At 46.9% G+C, this 27,348-nt stretch overlaps 4 protein-coding genes across 5 annotated transcripts in view; 2 read left to right on the plus strand and 2 right to left on the minus strand.

Moving 5' to 3' along the window:
* LOC128409384 (zinc finger protein 470-like) overlaps positions 1–27,348 on the minus strand; it is a 420,794-nt gene that overhangs the window by 179,290 nt on the left and 214,156 nt on the right. The window lies entirely within an intron of this gene.
* LOC128409366 (zinc finger protein 391-like) lies at positions 78–11,002 on the minus strand. Of its 2 annotated transcripts, XM_053379768.1 has the most exons (7): positions 10,627–11,002; positions 9,060–9,672; positions 7,321–7,450; positions 6,398–6,442; positions 5,049–5,134; positions 2,014–2,140; positions 78–1,335 (listed from the first exon to the last, which is right to left on the minus strand). In XM_053379768.1, exons 2-7 carry the CDS (start codon positions 9,474–9,476, stop codon positions 296–298), a joined length of 1,845 nt encoding a protein of 614 aa, XP_053235743.1. In that variant the 5' UTR covers positions 9,477–9,672; positions 10,627–11,002; the 3' UTR covers positions 78–295. The 2 variants fall into 2 exon arrangements, with proteins under 2 accessions (XP_053235743.1, XP_053235744.1); XM_053379769.1 differs by lacking the exon at positions 6,398–6,442 and having other exon boundaries at positions 10,627–11,000.
* On the plus strand, positions 11,109–15,359 carry LOC128409484 (zinc finger and SCAN domain-containing protein 31-like). The gene is made up of 3 exons (XM_053380008.1): positions 11,109–11,333; positions 14,348–14,940; positions 15,177–15,359. The coding sequence occupies exons 2-3, from the start codon at positions 14,518–14,520 to the stop codon at positions 15,354–15,356; spliced, it is 603 nt and encodes a 200-aa protein (XP_053235983.1). The 5' UTR covers positions 11,109–11,333; positions 14,348–14,517; the 3' UTR covers positions 15,357–15,359.
* Positions 16,537–22,137, plus strand: LOC128409418 (zinc finger protein OZF-like). The gene is made up of 3 exons (XM_053379893.1): positions 16,537–16,582; positions 17,593–17,719; positions 20,131–22,137. Exons 1-3 carry the CDS (start codon positions 16,553–16,555, stop codon positions 21,240–21,242), a joined length of 1,269 nt encoding a protein of 422 aa, XP_053235868.1. The 5' UTR covers positions 16,537–16,552; the 3' UTR covers positions 21,243–22,137.

Below are 27,348 nucleotides of genomic sequence, written 5' to 3' on the forward strand. Positions count from 1 at the left end.
GAATTAGAAATTGACATGCTCTGGATAAATAAATAAATAAATAAATAAATAAATAAATAAATAAATAAATAAATTATACCCCGCCCATCTGGCTGGGCTTCCCCAGCCACTCTGTGCGGCTTCCAACAAAATATTAAAATACAGTAATGCACCAAACATCAAAAGCTTCCCTAAACAGGGTTGCCCAGAAATGTTTTTCCTGTATCTCTGCTATATTTTGTTTTCAAAATTGATTTTGAGGGTCTTTGGACTGTAATAAAGTGATTTAGTGCTCCCACTACAGCTTTTTTCACATTCACTTAGAGGGTTTATCCACAGCGTGGGTTCCCAGATGCACAGTCAGGCCATCACTCCCACTAAAGCTTTCTCCACACCCTGTACATTGATATGGTTTCTCCTTGGTGTGGGTTCTTTTGTGTAAAGTAAGGTGGTAATTGCGACTAAAGCTCTTTCCACACTCCAAACATTTAAAGGGTTTTTCCCCTGTGTGGGTTCTTTGATGTGCAGTGAGGCCTCCACTCTGGCAAAAGCTCTTTCCACACTCCATGCACTTGTGAGGTTTCACTCCTGTGTGGGTTCTCTGATGCACAGTAAGGTCACAGTTCCTATGGAAGCTCTTGCCACACTCCATGCATTTAAACGGTTTTGCCCACTTGTGGGTTCTTTGATGTGCAGCAAGGCCTCCACTCTGGCTAAAGCTTTTTCCGCACTCCATACATTTGTAAGGTTTCACTCCTGTGTGGGTCCTCTGGTGCTCAGTAAGGTCACTACTCTCATGGAATCTTTTCCCACATTCAATGCATATAAACAATTTATCCCATGTGTGTGTTCTTTGATGTGCAGTAAGGCTTTTACCATGTTTGAAACTCTTTTCACATACCATACATTTAAACGGTTTCTCCCCTGTGTGGGTTCTCTGATGTAAAGTAAGATGGTCACGTCGACTGAAGCTCTTTCCACACTCCATGCATGTAAATGGTTTCTCCCCTGTGTGAGTTCTTTGGTGCACATTTAGATCCCCACCACGACTGAAGCTCTTTCCACATTCTAAACATTTATATGCTTTCTCCTCTGTGTGGATGCTGTAACATATACTAGATTGTGATTGATACTTATATGGTTCACCACGCACTGGACATGTCTTCCTCCTGTTTCCTTTGAGATCTTGCGAATTCAGGAGTACATGGACATCAATGTCCTGAGTTGTGGTGGATTTCTCTTCCCCATTCATTGACTTTTGGGGTGCTTCTTGATTAGCAAATATCTCTTTCCATGCTTCATTCTCTGATGTCGCCATGGATGTCTCACTAATATTCTTATTATTCTGCCTATTACCTGTTTTGGGGGAGGGAGAAAAAGAAAATGTGTTTCAATTGCAAGGCAGAAGCAGATTCTTGTTATGGATCGAGCCCAGTTCTCTGCTTCTCCGATTCTATCGTTTTCAAGCGTCTCCGCATCCTTCTCCCCAAGCCCTGCTGAATCTGAGGTTAGCTTCTGAATATGCTACAATCTCAGGACGACACCAAAATTCCTGTTCCACCTCCCACTTGCTGTTGTTGGGATAAATTATAAAGAGAGGTTCCTACACTGGAGGTATCCCTCTCAGAAACCTGACAGGAGACTCGATATGGTTAGTCAGCAGTCAAAGAAACTATTAGAGGCAAGAAGGCTCCCTTCAAAAAAATGAAGTCTTGCCCAAATGAAGAGAACGAAAAGGAACTCAAATTCCGGTCACGAAGAGGGCAAGCAGACACCAAAGGATGCTACAGAAGACTTTCTACGACAGCCTTTCTCCACCTGTGGGTCCCCAGATGTTGTTGAACTACAACTCCCATCACCCCTAGCTAGGAAGGCCAGAGCTCAGGGATGATGGGAGTTGTAGTCTGACAACATCTGGAGACCCACAGGTTGAGAACCGCTGTTCTATGAGCTTCTGGTCCAGGATAGCCTGGCAACTGTTGACCATCTCTGCGCTGCACAGTTTATCTTAACAAGGGAAGAGGGGGTCCTTACCCAGAGAGACCAAGTTCCCATAATTCTCCATCGTGACCTCCCACTGCAGGGCTCTTTGGCCAGGATCCAACAGAGCCCACTCCTCCTCCGTGAAAAACACAGCCACCTCCTCGAAGGTCAGTGGGCCCTGGGGAGAAAAAAAAGGGTTAGAAAATATTTGCTCCTCGTGACTGACGTAGAGAGAGCTGTGATTCTGGCATTGCATGCCTCAATGACCCATTGGGTTGCTGGGGTTTATGCGGGCAGAACTCCAGTGAAGCAATAAGAGCACATCGTAGAAACATAGCCCCATAGAATTGTAGACTTGAATGGGACCTCCCCAACGGTCCTCTAGTCCAGGAATCTCAGTTTAAGCTTCCATGACCAAGGAGCAACCTCCAATACAGAGGTTTAAAAGTATTCACCAATGTTGCCTCCGCACACGTAGTAATATATGTTCCATGTTTCACATATAGGTAAAGGTAAAGGACCCCTGGATGGTTAAGTCCAGTCAAAGGTGACTATTGGGTTGCAGCGCTCATCTCGCTTTCAGGCCGAGGGAGCCGGCATTTGTCCACAGACAGTTTTCCAGGTCATGTGGCCAGCATGACTAAACCGCTACTGGCACAGGGAGGACCGTGATGAGTGCCAGAGTGCATGGAAACGTCATTTACCTTCCTGCCGCAGCAGTATCTATTTATCTACTTGCACTGGTATGCTTTCGAACTGCTAGGTTGGCAGGAGCTGGGACAGAGAAACGAGAGGTCACCCCGTTGCGGGGATTCGAACAGCTGACCTTCCGATCAGCAAGCCCGAGAGGCTCAGTGGTTTAGACCACAGTGCCACCCTGGTGCCTTCATTCACGTATAAAATGAGATGGTGTCTCTAAGCTTCTAAACAGTTTTTAAAGCCCAACAGCTTGCTCTTAAGTCTCTCTCTGTGACTCTTACTACTACTACTAATAATAATAATAAATTTTATTTATACCCCGCCCTCCCCGGCCAAAGCCAGGCTCAGGGTGGCTAACACCAATAAAATTACAATAAAAACATAATAGAAAAAAACAAAATAAAGCCATTTAAAATACAGGTTAAAATGCAATTTAAAATGCAGTCTCATTTTAAAAGTAGCTGATAGATCAAGACCATAAGGGGAGGGAAACATAATGGTCAGACTGAGTCCAAACCAAAGGCCAGGCGGAACAGCTCTGTCTTGCAGGCCCTGCAGAAAGATATCAAGTCCCGTAGGGCCCTAGTCTCTTGGGACAGAGCGTTCCACCAAGTCGGGGCCAGTACTGAAAAGGCCCTGGCCCTGGTTGAGACCAATCTAACCACCTTGTGACTTGGGACCTCCAAAGTGTTGTCATTTGTGGACCTTAAGGTCCTCCGCGGGACATACCAGGAGAGGAGGTCCCGTAGGTACGTGGGCCCTAGGCCGCAAATCTCTCTCGCAGCAAGCTCTTCTTGGTCTCCTCTCTTTCCTAAAACATTCCTGTTCAGTGGTTTGTTTGCATTTTCACAAACACACAGCACTTCTCTCTGAACACAGAACTGAGAAAATGTGGGATGACTGTGGGAGACTCACAGGTGCAAGGACATGCTAAGCCACCCTGCTACATGGTAAGTTCTATAACCAGGGTGTCACTGGACCTCAAATTAAGACTCAAGCAAATAATAATATTTAGAACTTACTGGACTCCAGTCTGCTCGTTTATGAAAGGACTATCTAAGACATCTAGTTGCTGGAGATGTGACAGGGATTAAGTTTACCTAAAACATATGTTTGTACAATGTCCTAAGGGACGCGGGTGGTGCTGTGGTGTAAACCACAGAGCCTAGAGCTTGCCAATCAGTAGGTCAGCAGTTCGAATCCCCACGATGGGGTGAGCCCCCGTTGCTCGGTCCCAACTCCTGCCCACCTAGCAGTTCAAAAGCACGTCAAGTGCAAGTAGATAAATAGGTACCGCTCCGGCGGGAAAGTAAACGGCATTTCCGTGCGCTGCTCTGGTTCGCCAGGAGCAGCTTAGTCACGCTGACCACATGACCCGGAAAAACTGTCTGCAGACAAACGTCGGCTCCCTTGGCCAGTAAAGCAAGATGAGCGCCGCAATCCCAGAGTCGTTCGCAACTGGACTTAACTGTCAGGGTCCCTTTTCCTTTACCTTTACAATGTCCTACATTGAAAAACTTTTGGCAGAAGGTAATAGAGATAATCAGCATGACTGCAGAGGAAAATGTCATTTTGAATGATATACCCAACACATGGAATCTAACAAAGGGGCAATATGAGCAGACTTTCCTCGCTCTCACTGCTGGTGTTGATGAACTGGAAAAATAAAAATGCAGCTCCCTTTAACGATTGGATTGAAGATTCATTTTTATAAATACCATATTAGGTTAACGTCTGGTTAACTACACTAACAATTCCCCACCCCCACCCCTTTTTGTAATGTAAACTTCTTTTCCGTGTCTTATGTACTTTTGTACTTCTTTATTTTTTCAATAAATAATGTAGAACACACAAAAAATTGCCCTACTGTAAGACTTTAGGAAATCAGCCCTGAGTGCTCCTTGGAAGGACAGATCCTGAAGCTGAGACTCAATACTTTGGCCACCTCATGAGAAGAGAAGACACCCTGGAAAAGACCCTGATGTTGGGAAAGATGGAGGGCACAAGGAGAAGGGGACGACAGAGGACGAGATGGTTGGACAGTGTTCTCGAAGCCACAAACATGAGTCTGACCAAACTGCAGGAGGCAGTGGAAGACAGGAGTGCCTGGTGTGCTCTAGTCCATGGGGTCACGAAGAGTCGGACATGACTAAACGACTAAACAACAACAAAGACTTGGGACTCCCTGCAGCTGCAATCTTGGGGGGGAAAGGGAATCTTTTACATTCCGCTTGGTCAGAATAAACCATTTCCTTAACACAGGTCCCTTTCCATCTGTTGTGATTCTACGAAGGAAGCAGAGATCCTTGGAAAGGGATCAAGGAGCAGATCCTTTCAAGTCCTGGCTAACACCACTTCCCAGATCCCAAGTTTTTTCCATCTCCTACCTGACCAGGCAACTGAACGAACACCATCTCTTCTTTGTCACACAGTAAGGAAAGGCTGGGATGATCTGGCAGAGGAGTTTGGCTGCCTATGAGCAAAAGGAAAAAAGGAAGCAGGTAGGATTTTTTTCCTGTCTCCTGTCACCTGCCCCGGTTCGCAACCCGAACTGCCTGGTATACTTTGCAGGTATGCAGCTTGGGGATCAGGGTGGGTTTGATTTAAATCAAATCAATTTAAACCATGATTTAAATCACTAGTCAGTAAGACTTGATTTAAATCTTTTTTAAAAAACAACAACAACAACACTCATTCTTGCTGTTATAATCTTAATATTTACAATCAGATAAAGGTTTCGTTTCTGGAATAATACATTTTCAGAGTAGTTTTTACAGGTATATCAAAAATTACTGATTTGGTTTTACTATTAAAAATACATAGAGTGAAATTATTGTAAGGTTTAATAGGTTAACTTTATATTCGGACAACTTTCCTGCTGTACTTTATTGGAAGGAGAATAACGTTTTAAACAATTTAACTAAAACAATAACATTGTAACATATGTATCCATGTTTGCTAACTGATGTGGTTATACATTTCCACCCCCCAAAAAACCTTAAGACATAAAAACTTAAAACAAACCCTTATTTCCTGATGAATAGCCTTTGGACTATAATGTAACTTAAATAGGAAACTATCTTTAGAAAGATCTTTCCTCCAGAGGCATTTTATTTTTTAAAATCCAATTTTTAAAAAAAACCCTGATTTAAATAAACAAAATCCAAAATTTAAAAACCCCCAGTTTTTGTTGTTGTTGTTGTTTTTAGAATCATTGATTTTTTTAATCCACTCTGTTAGAGATACATCTGGATTCAGTTCTGTCCCTTGAGACTTTGGTGGTGCAAAGTGCCATCCATCAGCTTTGGCTAGTGGCCCAGCTGCACCCCTATCTGGGCAGGAATAGCCTAAATTAGGCGTCCTCAAACTCAACCCTCCAAATGTTTTGAGACTGCAATTCCCATCATCCCTGACCACTGGTCCTGCTAGCTAGGGATCATGGGAGTTGTAGGCCAAAAAACATCTGGAGGGCCGTGTTAGAGGAAGCCTGGACTAACTTCTGTTGCCTTCGCTCTGGTAACCTCTAGGTTAGATTACATTATATTTTGTTGCTTTAATTTGTTTTCCTTTTTTTTTTTTTGCTTTATTAACAATCTCTTATATCATACGACACATTTCATATAGCATATCTCGTATAACATATACATATACACATGTATGGTGCATCTTCTTGAGTAAACATATATATATAATCTGTGTAAAAAAAGCATATACAAGTAGTATTTTGTTTACTTACATAAATTAAACTGATTCGTATTATTACTATCTTTTGTTGTCTTATCTATTTATTAACATGAATTAAAGAAAGAAAAAACCAGGAAAGCCAGTCCGCGGGCAGGTAGGGTCTCAGCCTGCGTACCAGATGGAGCTGATAAACAGCTGCCCTGGATACAGAATTAACCTGCGCCTCCATGGACAGCTGTGAGTCCAAAATGACTCCCAGGCTGTGCACCTGGTACTTCTGTCTTGTCAGGATTCAACCTCAATCTGTTAGCCGCCATCCATCCCACAACCTTCAGCTGGAGCAGAATTCGCCGGTTAATAATAATAATAATAATAATAATAATAATAATAATAATATTTTATTATTTATACCCCGCCCATCTGGCTGGGCCTCCCCAGCCACTCTGGGCAGCTTCCATAAAAACCAAAAATACAGTAAAAAACTTCCCTGAACAGGGCTGCCTTAAGATGTCTTCTGAATGTCAGGTAGTTGTTTATCGCTTTGACATCTGCTGGAAGGGTGTTCCACAGGGCGGGCGCCACTACCGAGAAGGCCCTCTGCCTGGTTCCCTGTAGCTTTGCTTCTCGCAATGAGGGAACTGCCAGAAGGCCCTCGGCGCTGGACCTCAGCGTCCGGGGCAGAATGATGGGGGTGGAGACGCTCCTTCAGGTATACTGGACCGAGGCCGTTTAGGGCTTTAAAGGTCAGCACCAACACTTTGAATTGTGCTCGGAAACGTACTGGGAGCCAATGTAGGTCTTTTAAGACCGGTGTTATATGGTCTCGGCAGCCGCCCCCAGTCACCAGTCTAGCTACCGCATTCTGGATTAGTTGTAGCTTCCGAGTCACCTTCAAAGGTAGCCCCACGTAGAGCGCATTGCAGTAATCCAAGCGGGAGATAACCAGAGCATGCACCACTCCCAATTCCTCCTTACTCAGCGAAGGGGAAGCATCCGTTCCACTGCCCTCCGGAATGGCTCTCCAGAACAGCTGCCTCCTCCTGGTGGCCGGCGGGACCTTCTCTGTGTCGTAAAATGGAAGGCCTCCATTTTTCAGCCTCTGGATCTGAAATAAAAATGGGGATCCTCACGCCGGGAAAGGGGTTAGGAAGAGGCGCCCTGATTTCATCACGGGGGTGGGGCACACCAAACATTTGCACATTCTATCCTCCCCTTGGGGAGTTTAGCTCTTACAACGAATTCATACCAAAATAGCTGGGAAAGAGATTTCAGATGGGGAAACTCCACTGGACTGTCGAAATGGGATTTGGCATAAAAAGTGTAATGCTTTGATTCTGGTGTGGAAATTTGCTCCTTTTTTAATTTGGCATGTGTTATTGAACTTTATTTTCTTTTATTGTAACAGATTAATGGGGCCGGGGCGGGGAAGGAATTCCAGGAGGTTGGACTAGATTGGGCATCCCCAAACATGGCCCTCCAGATGTTTTGGGACTACAATTCCCATCATCCCTGACCACTGGTCCTGTTAGCTAGGGATGATGGGAGTTGTAGGCCAAAAACATCTGGAGGGCCGAGTTTGCCTATGCCTGATGACTCTTTGGCAGGGTGGATTTGATTTAAATAAAATGGATTTAAATCACTAGTCTGTTTGACTTGATTTAAATCTTTTCTTTTTTTTACAGAAAGACTCATTCTTGCTGGTATAATCTTAATATTTACAACCAGATGAAGGTTTCGTTTTTGGAATAATAAATTTTCAGAGTAGTTTTTACAGTTACATTAAAAATTACTCATTTGGTTATACTATTAGAAATACATGGACAGATGGTTATGAAATTATTGTGAGGTTTAAGAAGTTAACTGTTTATATTTGGACAACTTTTCTGCTGCACTTAATAACAATTTAAACCAGTTATTTAACTAAACTATTTAACTAAAACAATAACATTATGGCATGTTTGTTAACTGATGTGGTTAAACAATTTAAAAAAAAAAAACACCAGACTGAGTTTTAGCATGAAAAACTTAAAACAAATCTTTATTTCCTTTGGACTATAATGTAACTTAAATAGAAAACTATCTTTAGAAAGATTTTTATTCCAAAAGATTTTAATTTAAAAATTTGATTTAAATAAAAAATCTGATATTTTTTTTAATCATTGGTTTTTATCCACCCTGCTATTTGGCTCCTTCCCAACTCCAATAATAATAATAATAATAATAATAATAATAATAATAATAATAATAATAATAATTTATTTATATCCCGCCCTCCCCAGCCGAAGCCAGGCTCAGAGCGGCTAACAACAGTAAAAGTAACACAGTTTACATAAACTCACAATCAATTAATTGAAATACATTCTAAAATCAATTCATTCTAAAATCAATTCAGAGTCAAATTAATGGCAACCATTGGGCTAGAGTTCTATGAGGATTACAGAAGGAGCGGGTCAGGCTGTGCCTTGGCCAAAGGCCTGGTGGAACAGCTCTGTCTTGCAGGCCCTGCGGAAAGATGTCAAGTCCCGCAGGGCCCTAGTCTCTTGTGAAAGAGCATTCCACCAGATCGGGGCCACGGCCGAAAAAGCCCTGGCTCTGGTTGAGGCCAGCCTAACCTCCCTGTGGCCTGGGACCTCCAAGATGTTTTTGTTTGAAGACTGTAAGGACATACCAAGAGAGGCGGTCCCGTAGGTACGATTTAAAGAAAGCTCTCTCACCTGCTCCTTTTCTTCCTGCCTCTTCTCTTCTGTCTGGCTCAGGAGGAAGCCTTCTGCCAGGGCCACCGCCTGGGAGCTGGTCTCCGCTCCGCACTCCCTGACCCAGCTCTCCATCTCCGGGGGAAGGATAGTCAGGAACTGCTCCAGAACCACCAGGTCCAGCATCTGGGCCTTCGAGTGCTTTTCTGGCTTCAGCCACTGGCGGTAGAGGTGGTGGAGGCGGCTGCAGACCTCGCGGGGGCCCTCGGCCTCCTGGTAGCAAAACGCCCGGAAGTGTTGGCGCTGGACGTCTGAGCTGGCATTGCCCTCGCCCAGGATCTGCTGCACGTTCCTTTCCCAGACCTCCCCAGTGCTCCCAGTCTGGGGGACGTCGGGGTCCTTTCCTCCCCAGGGAGCTGCTGAGTCTGGCTTTTCCATCTCCCAAAGTTCCCTGAAGGAATCCAAGGATTTCCTTGCTCTGCGGAGAATTTTGTTCCCAAACCAAAGGCTGCCGGAATTTGATTGGCGTTGGAGGGGAGGGTGTCGATGTTCGGCAAAGTTTGCAAGCCCCCCTCTTGCACACGCCTAAGGGAAAGATGCTTTGCTAGGAGTGAAGGGTGACCCCGGCTGGGACCTGTAAAAGACCGCAGAGACTTATAAGCAGACATGGGGGAGCAGTGGAGGCAGTGTGGTGTAGTGGTTAGAGTGTTGGGCTTGGACATGGGAGATGAAGAAGAGGAGGAAGAAGAAGAATTTACTATTTATACTCCACCCATCTGGCTGGATTTCCCCAACTCTGGGCAGCTCCCAACAGAATACTAAAAACACAATAAAACATCAATCCTTAAAAACTTCCCTAAACAGGGCTGCCTTCAGATGCCTTCTAAAAATCAGATGGTTGTTCATTTCCTTGACATCTGGTGGGAGGGCATTCCACAAGGCGGGCACCACTACCGAGAAGGCCCTCTGCCTGGTTCCCTACAACATCACTTCTCCAGTGAGGGAACTACCAGAAGGCCCTTGGACCTCAGTGTCTAGAATGGTATACTGGGCCAGGATTAAGAAGCCAAGAAGAGTCTGATGATCAGGCCAGTGGCCAACAAGATTCCTGTGGGGATCTTGAAAGCAGGATCTGAGCACAAGAGCCCTTTCCTCTCCGGTAATTTCCAGCAACTGATACTCCGAATTATTGCTGACTTCCACTTGCTCACTTCAAAGGCTTTGCATGTCAACAAGGAAGTTCTAGGCTCTGCAACAGAACCTTTCAATATCTCTTCAAAAATTATTACTCTTACGTAATCCGCCAGGACAACCCTGATTTCTTTGTCTTTCAGGGCCCGGTGACCTTTGAGGAGGTGGCTGTGCAGCCAAGAAGCCCACTTAGGTTTTCTCTCCCCAACCTCAGTTGCATTTGCAACCCCCCTCCTCCCCGCTTGGAGGAAGAGACAGCAGGGGCTGTTGGAGAGAGAGGTAAGTCCCAAAAGTGATTCTTCCCTCTCTCTCTTGGCAGAGTTAAGCCCAACGCAGACCATTAAAACTTGGACCATTAAAACTCCCACAAACCAGTGGAGATTATATTTCTACTCACAAGAGTTCCAGGAGCTACAGCGAACAAGGCAGTAAAAAAAAAAGAGCGAAGAAGGAAAAAGGACTTAGAAAGGAACTGGGCAGGAGAATGATCTCCCTTCGGAGAGATTTCATTCCCTGGTTCTGCTTCTTTGCCTCCTTCTTCCTACAAGGCAGAAGAGGGAGGGAGCCTGCTAAGCCCCGCCCACTTGGGAAACTTGACCTCAGGGCTCGGGTTAACCCTTCCGTGCCCGCAAGGTGGGTCAGCAGCTGCCTACTGCAGTAGCGCCCTGATTATTTTTTGGATTTATTTTTTGCAGGGGGGGAGGAGATCCCAGGCTCGTTTGATGCTCTGCGCGCCCCCTCCCTTCCTCCGGTGCCACCCTCCCCTCCTCCTTGCACGCCTCTCCAGGAACCCAGCCTCGCTCGCTTTAACCCCTTCCTCGCCGCGGACCCACACAGAGAGGGCCCCCCTCCCCATCGCCCCCCGCCCACCCCCGGGATCCCTTTGCAAAAGCCTGCAAGAGGACTTTGCAGCTGGGGGCGCATAGAGGCGCCGCTGCTCTCTGGCGCGGGGCTCTCCTTCTGTTCCTTCCCTTGCGACTTTGGGGGGGGGCGGGGTTAAAGCCCCCCCCCCTGAAGGGATCTCTCTCTGCAGATCACTTCCTGCTCGCACCCCCTCCGCTCCCAGGCATCGTTTGGGAAAGTGAGGAGGGTTTGCGCTCCTGGGTGAGTGTGGGGTGGAGGTCTTGTGGTGGGGGGTCTGGATGGGAGGGGGGTGCATCCCAGGAATCTTGCATGCAGAAGTCCGCCCCCCTCTTTCTCTGCCTGCTGCCACCCCCACGCCTAGCTAAGGTCCGCCGCGGCTGCAAAACGCATCTGGGGCTTTTTTGATCAAAGAGACGAGGAGAGATCCCCTCTTTCGGAGCCCAAAGACGGTTTTCACATATTACATTACAGTACAGATGTACCAAAGCCAAGACCATTTCCTCCCCATGCATTTACATTTCTATTTCCTCCATCCATCATATTATTCTTTTCTCCTTCCTCCCACTTCCCTCCGCCCCCACTCGATTTCCCCCACATTATACAATTTACAATAACCTTTGCATTCTACGACCTTCTCAAATCATCTACATATTCTTATTATCTTTCCTTACCAATTTTTCTTCCATCCAGTACTTCACATTTTAATCTAGGCATATTAGCATATCTTTTTTTGAGCAAGATTTTGCCATATATTCATCAAAGCATTTCCACTCCTTTTTAAATTTTTGATTCGACTGATTTCTTATTATAGCAGTTAATTTTGCCAAAATTAAATATTCGTTTAGTTTACAAATCCATTCCTCCTTTCTGGGTATAGTTTGTGACTTCCACCTAGCAGCAATCACTATTCTAGCAGCTGTATTTGCATATAGAAATATCCCCCCACCCCGGTGGTATCTCTTCATCTATCAATCCAAGGAGATATGACTCTGGTTTCTTTGTTATTGATATTTTCAACATCTTCTTTAGTTCTGCATGTACTACTATCCAAAATTTCTTAATTTCCTCACACCTCCACCACATATGTATTGTTGAGCCGCTTGGTCCTTGCAGTGCAATTAGGAGCACAGACTTGCAGTGTTGGAAGGGACCTCGCGGGTCATCCAGTCTAACCCTCTGCAGTGCTGGCGTCATAAGGAAGGGGGGCCCTGGCTGAAGTGGGGGAGATCGCCTGCTTGGCGTGCAGAAGGTTCCCAGGTTCAATTCCTGGTGACCTTTCTAGGTAGGGCTGGGGGAGGGAGCCCCGAGTCTGAAACCCAGGAGAGCCGCTGTTGGCAGTCAGTGTGGGCAATTCTGAGCTCAATGCACCCTGGTGCTCTGGGCTCAGGATAAATGCGTTGCTGTCTATAGTGTGTCAGGCCTGCGCTCTGGCAGGGAGAGCAGACTGGTGGAACCAGGTCCAGGGAAACAACGCCCTTCTTGGACTTTGCAGAGCTTTTGAGTTACGCAGGGCTCCTCATCAGGCCGGATGTCTTAAAGAAATAGTCTTTCCTCTTCTGCATCTCACATCTGTCTTCGGATAGACGCCTCTTCGAGTTCTCTCCATGGTTCTCTGCTGTTTGCTTCCTACACCCATGTGGGCCTTGCTGCTGAAATAAATTAATGACTGATAAATAGATTATAGGGACGCAGCTGGCGCTGTGGGTAAAACCTCAGTGCCTACGACTTGCTAATTGCATGGTCGGCGGTTCGAATCCCCACGGCGGGGTGAGCTCCCGTCGTTCGGTCCCAGCTCCTGCCCACCTAGCAGTTCGAAAGCACCCTTAAGTGCAAGTAGATAAATAGGTACCGCTTTATAGCGGGAAGGTAAACGGCGTTTCCGTGTGCTGCGCTGGTGCTGGCTCGCCAGCTGCAGCTTCGTAACGCTGCCACGTGACCCAGAAGTGTCTTCAGACAGCGCTGGCTCCCGGCCTCTTGAGCGAGATGAGCACGCAACCCTAGAGTCGGACACGACTGGCCCGTACGGGCAGGGGTACCTTTAAACAGATTATATGCATGCATTGGACATTTCAGCTTTCAAGTCTAATGAAGTGTTGTTGTTTTTCTTTTCGTCATGATCTGAGTTTTTGCAAAGGACTCCCCCAATTGTTTTATTCTTCCTCTGGTTGATTTCCTCTTCCCTGTTCTTTGTCCTAAATTGACATATCCTTTGACTTGCTCTGTTTCTTTATTTTCTAATTGTATATATCGTTCTCTTCTTCAACCATTACTTTAGCCATAGCGGCCTTCAGTCCAGCCTTTCCTGATTCCCCATTTAGTTCTTTCAGGTTTGGTGCTCGAATCCTGCCTAAGATCTTCCCTTTGGTTGGACTCTGTGAGAACAGAATGCTGGACTAAATTAGACCCCTTTGGTCAGGAATCCTCTTGTGTTCATTTCTTGCCATCCTTGTCAAATTTTAGCTATTAACAGCTACATCAGACAATAACGAAGGGAATATTTCTAACTGAGGAGGACACAGGCAGAGGGCCTTCTTGGTGGTGGCACCTGCCCTGTGGAACGCCCTCCCATCAGATGTCAAGGAAATAAACAACTACAGTGGTACTTCGGGTTACAGACGCTTCAGGTTACAGACTCCACTAACCCAGAAATAGTACCTCGTGTTAAGAATTTTGTGGCGGCGGCAGCAGCAGCAGGAGGCCCCATTAGCTAAAGTGGTACCTCAGGTTAAGAACAGTTTCAGGTTAAGAACAGACCTCCAGAACGAATTAAGTTCTTAACCCGAGGTACCACTGTATCTGACTTTTAGAAGACATCTGAAGGCAGCCCTATTTAGGGAAGTTATTAATGTTTGATTTTTATTCCATTTTTAATATTCTGTTGGGAGCCACCCAGAGTGGCTGGGAAAACCCAGACAGATGGGTGCAGCATAAATAAATTATGATTATGATTACAGTGGTACCTCTGGTAAAGAACTTAATTCGTTCTGGAGGTCTGTTCTTAACTGAAACTGTTCTTAATCTGAAGCACCACTTTAGCTAATGGGGCCTCCTGCTGCTGCCGCGCTGCCAGAGCACGATTTCTGTTCTCATCCTGAAGCAAAGTTCTTAACCCGAGGTACTATTTCTGGGTTAGCGGAGTCTGTAACCTGAAGCATCTGTAACCTGAAGCGTCTGTAACCCGAGGCACCACAGTATTATGATTCCATGGCTCTTTCTGAACTCCCGGTGTTTTCCTTGTTTTCCCCCCCTTTCAGGTAGCAGCTCAAGCCTTTCACCTGTGAAGTATTTCCCAGAGAAAGCTGTTTGGAACAGACCACCTTGTAAAGCCAGCCAGTAAGCCCCTGGCATCCTCCTTGCCTCGGGAAGGAAAAGAACCTTTCGTGCATGAAGGTATTTGAGGGACCTTTCTGAGCACAGAGAGAAAATGGAGGTGCCAGGAATCTCCTCAGGCAACGAGGCGTCAGGGAAGGACCCTCGGGCCACCCAGGCTGGAAGCAGCAGGGCATTGTGGGAGAAAACAGGGCAGAAGAACCTAGGTGGGAAAAATGCCCACCTGGATGGTCAACGCCTGCACTTCAAGGAGTTTTGCTACCAGGAAGCCGAGAGTCCCAGAGAGGTCTGCAGCCGCCTCCATCACTTTTACCGTCTGTGGCTCAGGCCGGAAAGGCACACGAAGGCCCAGATGCTGGACCTGGTGGTCCTGGAGCAGTTCCTAGCTGTCCTCCCCCCGGAGATGGAGAACTGGGTCAGGGAGTGCAGAGCCGAGACCAGTTCACAGGCGGTGGCACTGGTGGAAGGTCTCATCCTGAGCCAGGTGGAGGGGAAGAAGCAGGGAGAGGAGAAGCAGGTGAGAGGGTTAAATCTTGGTGGTTGCAAATGGCAGGTGATCAAAGGGTCTGGTATAGGGGGAGGCGTTCTGGGATAGATCGGGGTCCCCACGCTTTATAGGTCCCAAGCCAGCACTTGGAACTGGGCTCAGAGACGGACAGACAACCACAAAGATTTAGAAATCTCCAGGGATTCAAGGAATCTTAGAAGTAAAGCTCCTCACCTGCATCTTCTCTGCCTGGGGTTCCATTTCAGGTGGAAAGGACTTCAGCCATAGCAGCCATGGCAGATTTCTCTGGGGTAGAAGAAACCCCATCGGACACTGGACTGAGGTCAGTGTTAGGGGGGACCCAGCAGAAGGTTGATGGAGGTAAGAATCAAGGGGACATATTTCAAGTTGGCCAGAGGGTTGGGATTGGGGAGGGAGTTACGTGAGGTGGCTGCACGTCTGGGGGTTTGGCTAGATGACTTTGCAGCCCCTTCCATCCCTACGATTCTATTATTCTCTCTGTATTTTGTGGTTTTGTCCTGTTTTTTTAATGCTGCAAACCACCCCCCTCCGATATCTACGGATGAAGGGTGTTATACAAATTTGATAAACAGTAATTTTGAAAAATGCTCTTTCAGTGGATGGCGGTTATATAAATCTCATAAATTGAAAATGAATAAAAGGTTGTTTTTTAAAAAATACATGTAGCATTTCATTTCATGGATCAAAATCAGACTCCCCCCCCCCCCGCTCTTATTTTTTGGGGACTTTGGGTTCACATATTTTATTTTAAAAGTTAATAAACCGCTTCCCAGCCTGAAGCCATCAGAGCCATGTAGAAGGTGAAATTAAATACACAAAAACTATTGAGAACAATTAAAACTGTTCTTACAGGCTTACAGTTAATGTCCATAAATGACCAGGAGGGTCACTCCTCAGGGAAACCCTTCTTAAACCACAGCAAAATAATCTTCAGGATGCAGAACCTCGACACTATGGACTTGTATTGGGTCTACTCAGAGTAGACCCATTGAAGTTAATGGACCCGCCTAAGGGCACATTCACATCCTAACATTTAAAGTGCTGTGATAGCACTTTGCACAGTCATGGCTTCCCTCAAAGAATTATGGGACCTGTAGTTCAGTACGGTGCTGAGATTGGTTCGGAGATACAATTCCCAGAGTGGTTTAACATTCCATCCGTCTATACAGGGTACTCCGGGAATTGTAGTGCCGTGAGAGCCTCCTAACAACTCACAGCACCCTTCAGCTACAGTTCCCAGAACCCTTTGCGGGAAGCTGTTTAAAGCGGTGTAATGCTGCTCTCAACATATATTGTGAATGTGGCTCAACTCGGATGCGTTCATTTCCTTCCTCTTAAGTAGGATCAGCATTTTGGATCCAGCCCCATGATGCTGGGGGCCTGATTTTGGCTAGCTACTGATTCCAGAAGCCTGGAGGCGCAAGGCCCGAAATCTAAAGCAACCATCTTGAACTAGGCCCAAAGCAAACGTGGAGACAGATTTTACTTCAGCCCACAAACTGAAGTGCCAAATTTATGTATTTTCTAGAAGAAAAGGACAAGCACCGCATCCTCACATCCTTTCTCTTCCCCAGGTGTTTCTCTTCCTGCCCGAGTGAAAATGGAAGTGGCACACTCTCCACTGGATCAGGTCATCATTGCAGAGATTTGTTTGTTTAATTCCATTTACAGGCGACTGCCCCACTTATGCTGAGGTTGCGTTCCCAGGTACTGCGCATAGACATGAGCACAATATATGCCAGGAAGCTAAGTTGGGTCGGAATCGAGTACACTCTCCCAGAGTTAACGCTGAATGCATTACTTCTGGACAATGCGCCACCATAGCCGCTGGAGGGCCATGAAAATTTGTGTCCTGGGCTTTTTAGACTCGTCTATCCATCGCGGGTGGCGCTGTGGGTTAAACCACAGAGCCTAGGACTTGCCGATCAGAAGGTTGGCGATTCGAATCCCCGTGACGGGGTGAGCTCCTATTGCTCGGTCCCAGCTCCTGCCAACCTAGCAGTTCGAAAGCACGTCAAAGTGCAAGTAGATAAATAGGTACCACTCCAGCGGGAAGGTAAACGGCATTTCCGTGTGCTGCTCTGGTTCGCCAGAAGTGGCTTAGTCATGACCCGGAAGCTGTATGCCAGCTCCCTCAGCCAATAAAGTGAGATGAGCGCCACAACCCCAGAGTCGGCCACGACTGGACCTAATGGTCAGGGGTCCCTTTACCCAACTGAAACCAAAAGGGCACATTGGTTGCTAGATGTGAAATAGTTTGGCATTGTTTTCAGCTCTCCTACCCCACTGTTTGAGGCACCTAGTTGGCCACTGTGAGAACAGGATGCTGGGCTTTATGAGCCATTGGCTTGATCCAGCACGTTCTTCTTACGCTCTTGAAAACTGCCTGTTCAGAAGACCTTTGACTACCACTGACCAGCCTCTAGATCCTACAGGAGAACCTGTACTCCTACTGTGCTGTACTGTTTTTAATATTCAGTTGGAAGCCGCCCAGAGTAGCTGGGAAAACCCAGCCAGATGGGTGGGGTATAAATAATAAATTATTAAATTATTATATAACCTCTCTTCCACCTTTTACTGTCTTTCCCCCCTGAATTCTTGTGTTATCCAGTAGGACAACCTGTTTCCTTTGTCTTTCAGGGCCCGGTGACCTTTGAGGAGGTGGCTGTGCATTTCGCGGAGGAGGAGTGGGCTCTGCTGGATCCGGCCCAGAGAGCTCTGCACAGGGAAGTCATGGAGGAGAATTATGGGACTCTGAACTCTCTGTGTAAGGCTCACTGCTCTCCCTTGGCAGACAGACACAGAAAGGAGGGATTCCAGCCACTCTTTTCCTGCTTCATTCATTGCACTGTTTGAGCAGAACAACAGCAGCATGCTCGATTTTTATTTTAAATTAAGATGCTTGCGCAGCTGACCACAGTACCCCATTACTTCCCAATTGGATTATTGCAATGCAATGAAGACGACTCAGAGATTTCACTGGGCCCCAAATGCAGCAGCCAGATTACTGGCTGGGGTTACCTGCAGATCTTAGGGGAGCGGGTGGCGCTGCGGTCTAAACCACTGAGCCTCTTGGGCTTGCTGATCAGAAGGTCGGTTCAAATCCACGACGGGGTGAGCTCCCGTTGCTCTGTCCCAGCTCCTGCCATGCTAGCAGTTTGAAAGCACACCAGCGCAAGTAGATAAATAGGTACCGCTGTGGCGGGAAGGTAAACAGCATTTCCGTGCACTCTGGTTTCCGTCACGGCGCCCTGTTGCACCAGAAGTGGCCACATGACCCGGAAAGCTTTCTGTGGACAAATACCGGCTCCCTTGGCCTGAAGTGAGAGGAGCACTGCAACCCCATAGTCACCTTCAACTGGACTCAGCTGTCCAGGGGTCCTTTACCCTACCTGCAGAGCTCATATAACCCCTATTTTGAAACAGCTGTATTCGTGACCAGTTCTTTTCTGGGTCTAGTTGAAGGTCCTTGTGTTAGTGTTTGTAAGCCCTAAACCAGGGGTGGCCAACTCCCAAGAGACTGCAATCTACTCACAGAGTTTAAAACTTGCAGTGATCTATCCCTTCTTTAGGGGTTCAGGTCATACTTGTTGAACTTTTTTTACAAAAGAGGGAAAGCACAGTTTTTGGGGGGTACAGGGCTAAAATGTTGAGCTTTTTTAGGGGAGCCAAAGTTGTTGAGCTTCTTTGGGGGGGGCCACTGATCTACTGGTGATCTACCACAGGCATCCAGTGATCTACCGGTAGATCATGATCTACCTGTTGGACATGCCTGCCCTAAACAATTCAGGTTGCAAATACAGGAGAGACCACGTCCTTCCCTAAAGCCCCTCTTGGGTGCTGAGACCACCAGAGGGGACCCACTTGGTAGTTCCTCCACATTCGAAGGTGGTGTGGCCCCCTAAGCTGTGGGACTTCTTGCGCACAAAGGTGTGTCAGGCACCTTCATTATACAGCTCCCAGAGAAGGCCTCTTTGCCTTGGCTTTTGACACTAGAGGTATGTGTTTTTAAAAGGTAAAGGGGACCCCTGACCATTAGGTCCAGTTGTGGCCGACTCTGGGGTTGCGGCACTCACCTCGCTTTATTGGCCGAGGGAGCCGGCGTACAGCTTCCGGGTCATGTGGCCAGCATGACTAAGCCGCTTCTGGCAAACCAGAGCAGCGCACGGAAACACCGTTTACCTTCCCGCCGGAGCGGTACCTATTTATCTACTTGCACTTTGATGTGCTTTCAAACTGCTAGGTTGGCAGGAGCAGGGACCGAGCAATGGGAGCTCACCCCGTTGCGGGGATTCGAACCACCGACCTTCTAATCGGCAAGTCCTAGGCTCTGTGGTTTAACCCACAGCGCCACCCGCGCCCCATGTGTTTTTAGGACCCACCTAATTTCTGTGAGTTTTTTTTTTAAAAAAATTAACAGCGAGGCGTCGTTGCATCCTCTCTCAATCTGGAAGAACTGCAAGGTGTCTTGCAGTAAACAAAAAGAACCACGCAGAGTCAGAAGATCCACAGTAAAAGGGAAAACTTTACTGAGGCAAAAAAAAAACCTTCGTTACAATGTACAAGCAAAGTGTGTGTGAGAGAGAGCATAGGAATTGATCTCTCCTGGCTCGGCATGATCTTGACATAGTCAAAACAATATTTGTATCAGAAATTAACCTGCTGGAAGCTTCCAGAATCTTCCAGCACTTTCTAGCACTTTCCAGTTTCTGCCCCGAAAGAAATTAGGTATGACAGTTTTGGCCCTTTCCTTGCAGTTTTTCATTATTACTTATTGATTGCCTCATCAGGAGTATCTTGAGCAGGGGTCAGCAAACTTTTTCAGCAGGGGGCCAGTCCAGTGTCCCTCAGGCGTTGTGGGGGGCCGGACTATATTTTGGAAAAATAATGAACAAATTCCTATGCCCCACAAATAACCTAGAGATTCATTTTAAATAAAAGCACACATTCTACTCATGTAAAAACACACTGATTCCTGGACCGTCTGCAGGGCTGATTTAGAAGGTGATTGGGCCAGATCCAGCCCCCGAGCCTTAGTTTACTTACCCATGATCTTGAGGCACAAAACGCAAACTCTGAAACACCTTACAAAAAGACAGCTGTAGTGTAAATTGCCCAATAGCTACTTGACAATCTGAGTCTCTGATTATCTCTGATTATCTTTCTTTATTCCTGCAGATGGTGGGCAGGAAAGGCAAGGGAGAAGGAAAGCTGGATCAGAACAACCAGGGAAGATGAATTCTGTCTGTTCCCAAGAAATCCCACTCCCACAAGTGTATCACAAAAGAGAAAAAGGAAAGACTCTGTGTTCAAAGCCGTCTATCTTTAGCACAGATCAGATGATCAATGAAGGGGAGACGCTCTTGATATGCTCGGAGTGTGGGAAGAGCTTCAACCGGAGCACAAACCTGACTCGGCACCAACGGATCCACACGGGAGAGAAGCCGTTTAAATGCTCTGAGTGCGGGAAGAGCTTCAGCCAGAAGATGAACCTTACGCGACATCAGAGAGTGCACACGAGGGATAAACCCCATGAGTGCTCGGTGTGTGGGAAGAGCTTCAGTCAGAGCACAACCCTGAAAATACATCAGAGAATCCACACGGGGGAGAAACCGTACACATGCTCTGAATGCGGGAATAGCTTCCGTCAGAAGATAAATCTCACCAGGCATCAAAGAGCACACGCGAAAGAGAAACCCTACAAATGCCCCGAGTGTGGCAAGAGCTTCAGCCACAGCTCAAGCCTCAATGACCATCAGAGAATCCACACGGGGGAGAAACCTTACAAATGCCCCGAGTGCGGGAAGAGCTTCAGCCAGACCACCAGCTTTGCGTACCACCAGAGACTTCACTCTAGAGGGAAACCACACCAATGCCCCGAGTGCGAGAAAAGCTTCAGCCATTGCTCAAACCTTAATGAACATCGGAGAATCCACACAGGGGAGAAACCGTACGAGTGCTCTGAGTGCGAGAAGACCTTCAGCCAGAAGATAAACCTTGCGAGGCATCGGAGGGTACATACAGGGGAGAAACCGTATCGGTGCTCAGAGTGCGGGAAGAGGTTCAGCGACGGCTCGAGCCTTAGTGCCCATCAGAGAATCCACACCGGAGAGAAGCCGTACAAATGTGCCGAGTGTGGGAAGGGCTTCAGCCAACTCACCAACTTCACTTACCATCAGAGAATCCACACCGGAGAGAAACCCTACGAATGCCCAGAGTGCGGGAAGAGTTTCAGCCAGAAGATAAACCTTATTAGACATCAGAGAGTGCACAAAGGGAGGGCCTCCTGAGGACAGAAACATCTTTGGGATGCGGAAGGCACATGAGAAAGATATGAGGGTGACTTTCCTCTCCAGTGATTCACACAGAGGCAATGTATTACAAGCAGAGTGGAGCTTCTCTGGTTTTAAGAGAGAATTCATGAAGGGGAGAAAACTAAGCTTGGTGAAAATGTAGAAAAATCTGGATGACTTTTGTTTTGTTATGCTTTCCTCCCGTTCCATTTTATCAAATAAATCTTTCCTCCTAGTAAATATTCTAGCCAAGCCACCAGAGGGATAGATGAATACTTACAAGTAGCCTTTAATCAGAAAGAGAGGGAGAAATGTATCTTTCAGCAATTAACTGTTTTCTAGCTATGATATTGGAACTCGTTCTCTACAATGCCATGAATCCTTTAATGTGACGTTGTCACAGCATGACAGTGGTTCCTGCTTGGCTGCCAGGGTTTTGAGAGAACAATGGATATTGTGACAGGTCAATATGAAGAGGTCAACAACAACAACAACTTTATTATTTGTATCCCGCCCATTGCCCCAGAACAGGATGGAATGATATGAATTGCAGGGGATTGGAACAGATGACCATTTGGATCCCTTACAACTCTACAGAAGAACTATGATTCTATGAATTTATTAACTGTGGATGGAGAGAATTCCTCACTCTCAAAACACAAAGATCTGGGCACACCGCCAGTGAGACTGGTTGGAGGGACAGCTCAAGGCCAACAAAGGTGAAACAGCTTCTTCACCAACCACACCACGGTCAAGTTGCAGGAATCACTTCCACATGGTTGTGATGGGGACATGTAGCTTAGACATGTAGCTTTCTTATTTTATTATTATTTCGTACCATTTATACACCGCTTTGTAAAAAGCCTAGGAGTTGTGTGTTGTTGGTTTTTTTTTAAGAAAAAGAAGATAGAACATTAAAATTATCACTTAAGAAAAATTAACAACTATAATTCTAAGCATAGCTATCGACTTACAGATTTGAAAATAAGGGACCAGCAGCCAAAATAAGGGATTTTCAGAGCACAGGTGTGTTCAACTTCTGAGCCCCTCCGAGCCAAAGGCAGAAAGCCCAGCCAGCAGCCAAACAAAGCCTCAAGCGGCAGTTCCCACAGCACAGCAACCTGGCAAAGGGGATGCAGCAAGGAAAACCACCATCACCTCTCCGCTGGGAAGCGCTGAGCAAAGGCGAGTCCCCAGGCAACGCGGCCGATTTGATCGGCACAAGGCATTCAAGCTCCACCCCCCAGTTGTTCTTAGACTCCTTATTGGGTGAGCAATGCAGCCAAGCACCACATTTGGAGCCTCCCTCCTCCCTGGCCGGCAGGGAGGGAGGGAGAGGAGCTGCTTCCTTTGAAACCCGGGAAATTTAAGGGACATCATCAATAAGGGACAGCAGCGGGACACAGCGCTAGAATAAGGGACTTTCCCGCCAAATAAGGGATGGTTGACAGCTATGATTCTAAGCTTTCTAAAAAATAGCAATAGACCAAAAACAGATTAAAACCCGCATCAACTTTATAAACTTGCCTAAACAGAAACAGTGATCCATGAAGGGGATTTAGAAGAGGCAGAGGAACCAGAGACCAAATTGCAAACATGCGCTGGATTATGGAGAAAGCTAGAGAGTTCCAGAAAGACATCTACTTCTGCTTCATTGACTATGCAAAAGCCTTTGACTGTGTCGACCACAGCAAACTATGGCAAGTTCTTAAAGAAATGGGAGTGCCTGATCACCTCATCTGTCTCCTGAGAAATCTCTATGTGGGACAAGAAGCTACAGTTAGAACTGGATATGGAACAACTGATTGGTTCAAAATTGGGAAAGGCGTACGACAAGGCTGTATTTTGTCTCCCTGCTTATTTAATTTATACGCAGAATACATCATGCGAAAGGCTGAGCTGGATGAATCCCAAGCTGGAATTAAGATTGCTGGAAGAAATATCAACAACCTCAGATATGCAGATGACACAACCTTGATGGCAGAAAGTGAGGAGGAATTAAAGAACCTTTTAATGAGGGTGAAAGAGGAGAGCGCAAAATATGGTCTGAGGCTCAACATCAAAAAAACGAAGATCATGGCCACTGGTCCCATCACCTCCTGGCAAATAGAAGGGGAAGAAATGGAGGCAGTGAGAGATTTTACTTTCTTGGGCTCCATGATCACTGCAGATGGTGACAGCAGCCACGAAATTAAAAGACGCCTGCTTCTTGGGAGAAGGGCAATGACAGGCCTAGACAGCATCTTGAGAAGTAGAGACGTCACCTTGCCAACAAAGGTCCGTATAGTTAAAGCCATGGTTTTCCCAGTAGTGATGTATGGAAGTGAGAGCTGGACCATAAAGAAGGCTGATCGCCGAAGAATTGATGCTTTTGAATTATGGTGCTGGAGAAGACTCTTGAGAGTCCCATGGACTGCAAGAAGATCAAACGCATCCATTCTTAAGGAAATCAGCCCTGAGTGCTCACTGGAAGGACAGATCGTGAAGCTGAGGCTCCAGTACTTTGGCCACCTCATGAGAAGAGAAGACTCCCTGGAGAAGACACTGATGCTGGGAAAGATGGAGGGCACAAGGAGAAGGGGGCGACAGAGGATGAGATGGCTGGATAGTGTTCTCGAAGCCACAAACATGAGTCTGACCAAACTGCGGGAGGTAGTGGAGGACAGAGGTGCCTGGCGTGCTCTGGTCCATGGGGTCACGAAGAGTCGGACACGACTAAACGACTAAACAACAACAACAACAACAAACAGAAACATTTTTAGCAGGCATCAAAAAGAGTAATAATAATAATAATTGTCTTATTTATACCCCGCCCATCTGGCTGGGTTTCCCTGGTAGCTATGGGCGGTGTGCAGTGAAGTGTCCTGCCTGATATCAATAGGCAGGGAGTTCCCAAGGGTAGCTGCTGCCACACTTGAAGAGATGGAGGTCTTACTAACACAGGATGGGGTATTATTAGAAACAGAGTAGGCAATGTCTAGAAGGGCAGGCCTGCTGGTGGCTAAGAGATTTAAGGCTAGCTTCTCCACATACACAGATTGAGTTGGTCTGAAGCACAGCAGATGACCGATGGCAAAATGCTTGGAAGTCAATGGAGTTGTCAGGCTGGGAGGCCAAAGGCTATGGGGCTGGTGTCTGCAATGGTGCCCCTTTGTGGGCCTAGGAACGTGGTTCACAGCTCCAAAGCCTCACTCATAGTCTCCTCTGGAAACGGCTCTGGAGAATTTCCAAGCCCTGCTATCTAGGACATGGAAGATTGGACCTGAGGCCTGCCAGCAAAGTCCAGTTCACCCAATATTTTTTTTGGGGGGGGGTGTGCCCTGGCTCAAGATGTCTTGCCTCGAGCAAGGGGGTTGGATTTAGACGGCTTACGAAGCCCCCACCCCGACACCCCGATTATGTTCGCAAAACTCTGCCATAGAATTCTGACCTCCCAATTCTCCTCTCGCCTCCTCATGTAAAGTAGAGCAGTATTTGTGGTGGCTGTAATTTGTCTTGGATATGTTACAAATATTTTGTTAGCAATGTTGTGTTCGCTTTGCTCGCTGTAATTTAACTTTGTCCCGTCCCCCACAAAGACGTTGCCGTTGGGGTGGGGAGGGGAGTACATCTCCCCTCCCCACCCCAGTCACAGCATGCCCAGTGGTCAGGGGTATTGGCAGTGCAGCAGCAGGGATCATACAGTTTGCCACGTAAGGGCTAATTCTGCTAATGTTAGTACATTAGCTAAGAGGGGTGGTGCTGCTGCTTAGAGACCAGATAGTATTGCATGATCTTCACTGAGGTAACACATCCTCTGATTGGTTGTGTAGTTATTAACTTTTTGTATGAGTCATATGCATTTATTAATTATGAACACTTTGGGAAACAGATATCAAGAATGACATTCATTTCCTGACCCTAGCTACAATTCTGCTGTATCTTATATCAAGTCAGAGACACTGGCTGTATAATCTGAGGCAGTTTTCCCTTTCTGTGTTTAGTTGAATGTCTTCCTCCTATGTACGAGGCCTGACCTAAAAAAAACAAAACTTCAAACTTCCCTTGTTCCTTTTCTCCTTAAATGATATGCTGTTTTTGCTCAGTTTGACTCAGTACAGTGTTAATCAGAATTCCTCTCTGGGCTCCGTCTGCATTTTTAAAGCGACTTTGGTAACAAAGGCTGAAGGGAGTTGGGAGTGTCAATAACATCTTTTTGGCCTTTGCCCAATGTGCTCAGTTATCCCTCACCGCGGGCTAGATAACCTTCATACATCTATAACAAGGAGTCTTGTGGCAATTCAAAAACTAACATGTTTATTACTGGTCTGCATTCATCTCCCTTGGGAGACAGTGGAGGACTGTGCCTTTGGGAATGAAGTTGAGCTATTCAGAGGTCACAGTGCTTGTTGTGCCAGTAGAGACCGATAAGGGAGAGACATGTTTGGACTACTGCAATGCGCTCTACCTTTGAAGGTGACTTGGAAACTACAACTAATCCAGAATGCGGCAGCTGGACTGGTGACTGGGAGCGGCTGCCGAGACCATATAACACCGATCCTGAGAGATCTGCATTGGCTCCCAGGACGTTTCCAAGCACAATTCAAAGTGTTGGTGCTGAACTTTAATGCCTTAAACAGCCTCAGTCCAGTATACCTGAAGGAGCGTCTCCACCCCCATCATTCAGCCTGGACACTGAGGTCCAACTCCGAGTGCCTTCTGGCGGTTCCCTCCCTGTGAGAAGTGAGGTTACAGGGAACCAGACAGAGGGCCTTCTCGGTGGTGGCCCCCTCCCTGTGGAACACCCTCCCATCAGATGTCAAGGAGATAAGCAACTATCTGACTTTGGGAAGACATCTGAAGGCAGTCCTGTTTAGGGAAGTTTTTAATGTTTGATGTTTTATCATGTTTTTAATATTCTGTTGGGAGCTGCTAAACAAATGAGCCTAGGGCTTGCCGATAGGAAGGTCTGCGGTTCAAATCCCCATGATGGGGTGAGCTCCCATTGCTCAGTCCCTGCTCCTGCCAATCTAGCAGTTCGAAAGCACGTCAAAGTGCAAGTAGATAAATAGGTACCACTCCGGCGGGAAGGTAAATGGTGTTTTTCTGTGCACTGCTCTGGTTTCACCAGAAGCGGCTTAGTCATGCTGGTCACATAACCTGTAAAAACTGTCTGCAGACGAACACCGCCTCCTTCGGCCAGTAAAGCGAGATGAGCGCCGCAACCCCAGAGTCATTTGCGACTGGACTTAACTGTCAGGCATCCTTTACCTTTGGGAGCCGCCCAGAGTGGCTGGGGAAACCCAGCCAGATGGGCGCAGTATTATTATTAATAATAATAATAATAATAATTGTATTGTTATTGGGTGTGGGTGGATGAGACACGAAACTAGTTGACCTTGCCTTCCCTGGGGCAGAGGAGAGTTGGAAAACGTTCACAAAGGGGCAACCCAAATATGCTTATGATGATAATGATGATGATAAAATTTGTGCCCACCCCAACAGCCTGGGTTGCCCCAGCCACTCTGGGTGGCTTCCAAGAAAAGTATAATAAAGGATCACACATTTAAAACTTCCCTCCACAGGGCTGCCTTCAGATGTCTTCTAAAAGTCAGGTCTTTGTTTATTTCCTTGACATCTGATGGGCAAGGGGCACATCAGGCCCCTTCTGGTCCCCAACCAACACTCAGCTCTCTCACCAGGGACGTCAACTTGAATAAAATATTGGTCACATGACACAGTGCATACCATTTGAATGGCAAAGCCTATTAGCTTGCTGGGAGGGCTGGCCCCCTCAAATATTTCACTGGGGGGGGGCCAAAGCCCCCTGGGAGTCGGCTCCTATGGCTCACACCTGTAGCTCCTAGAGACAGTCAGAAGCAGCCACATCTTGGGAAATGGGCCGGCTGAACCAGGTGAGGGTAGCCGATGGTTCTCAACCCTCAGTGAGTTGGGGGCTTCCCCTGCATGAGAAGGGGGGCTCTGGCAACCCAGAAATCTTGCTTGTTTTTCTACGACCCCTTCTGGATTTTGGGAGGCGGGGTGGGAGTCCATGTTCCCAAACGGAACAAGCACAGGAGCATTGAAGGCCGCTTGCCATTTCAACCCACATTTCCCCTCTGCG

The sequence above is a fragment of the Podarcis raffonei genome, chromosome 2 (assembly GCF_027172205.1).
Source record: "Podarcis raffonei isolate rPodRaf1 chromosome 2, rPodRaf1.pri, whole genome shotgun sequence".
NCBI lineage: Eukaryota > Metazoa > Chordata > Lepidosauria > Squamata > Lacertidae > Podarcis > Podarcis raffonei.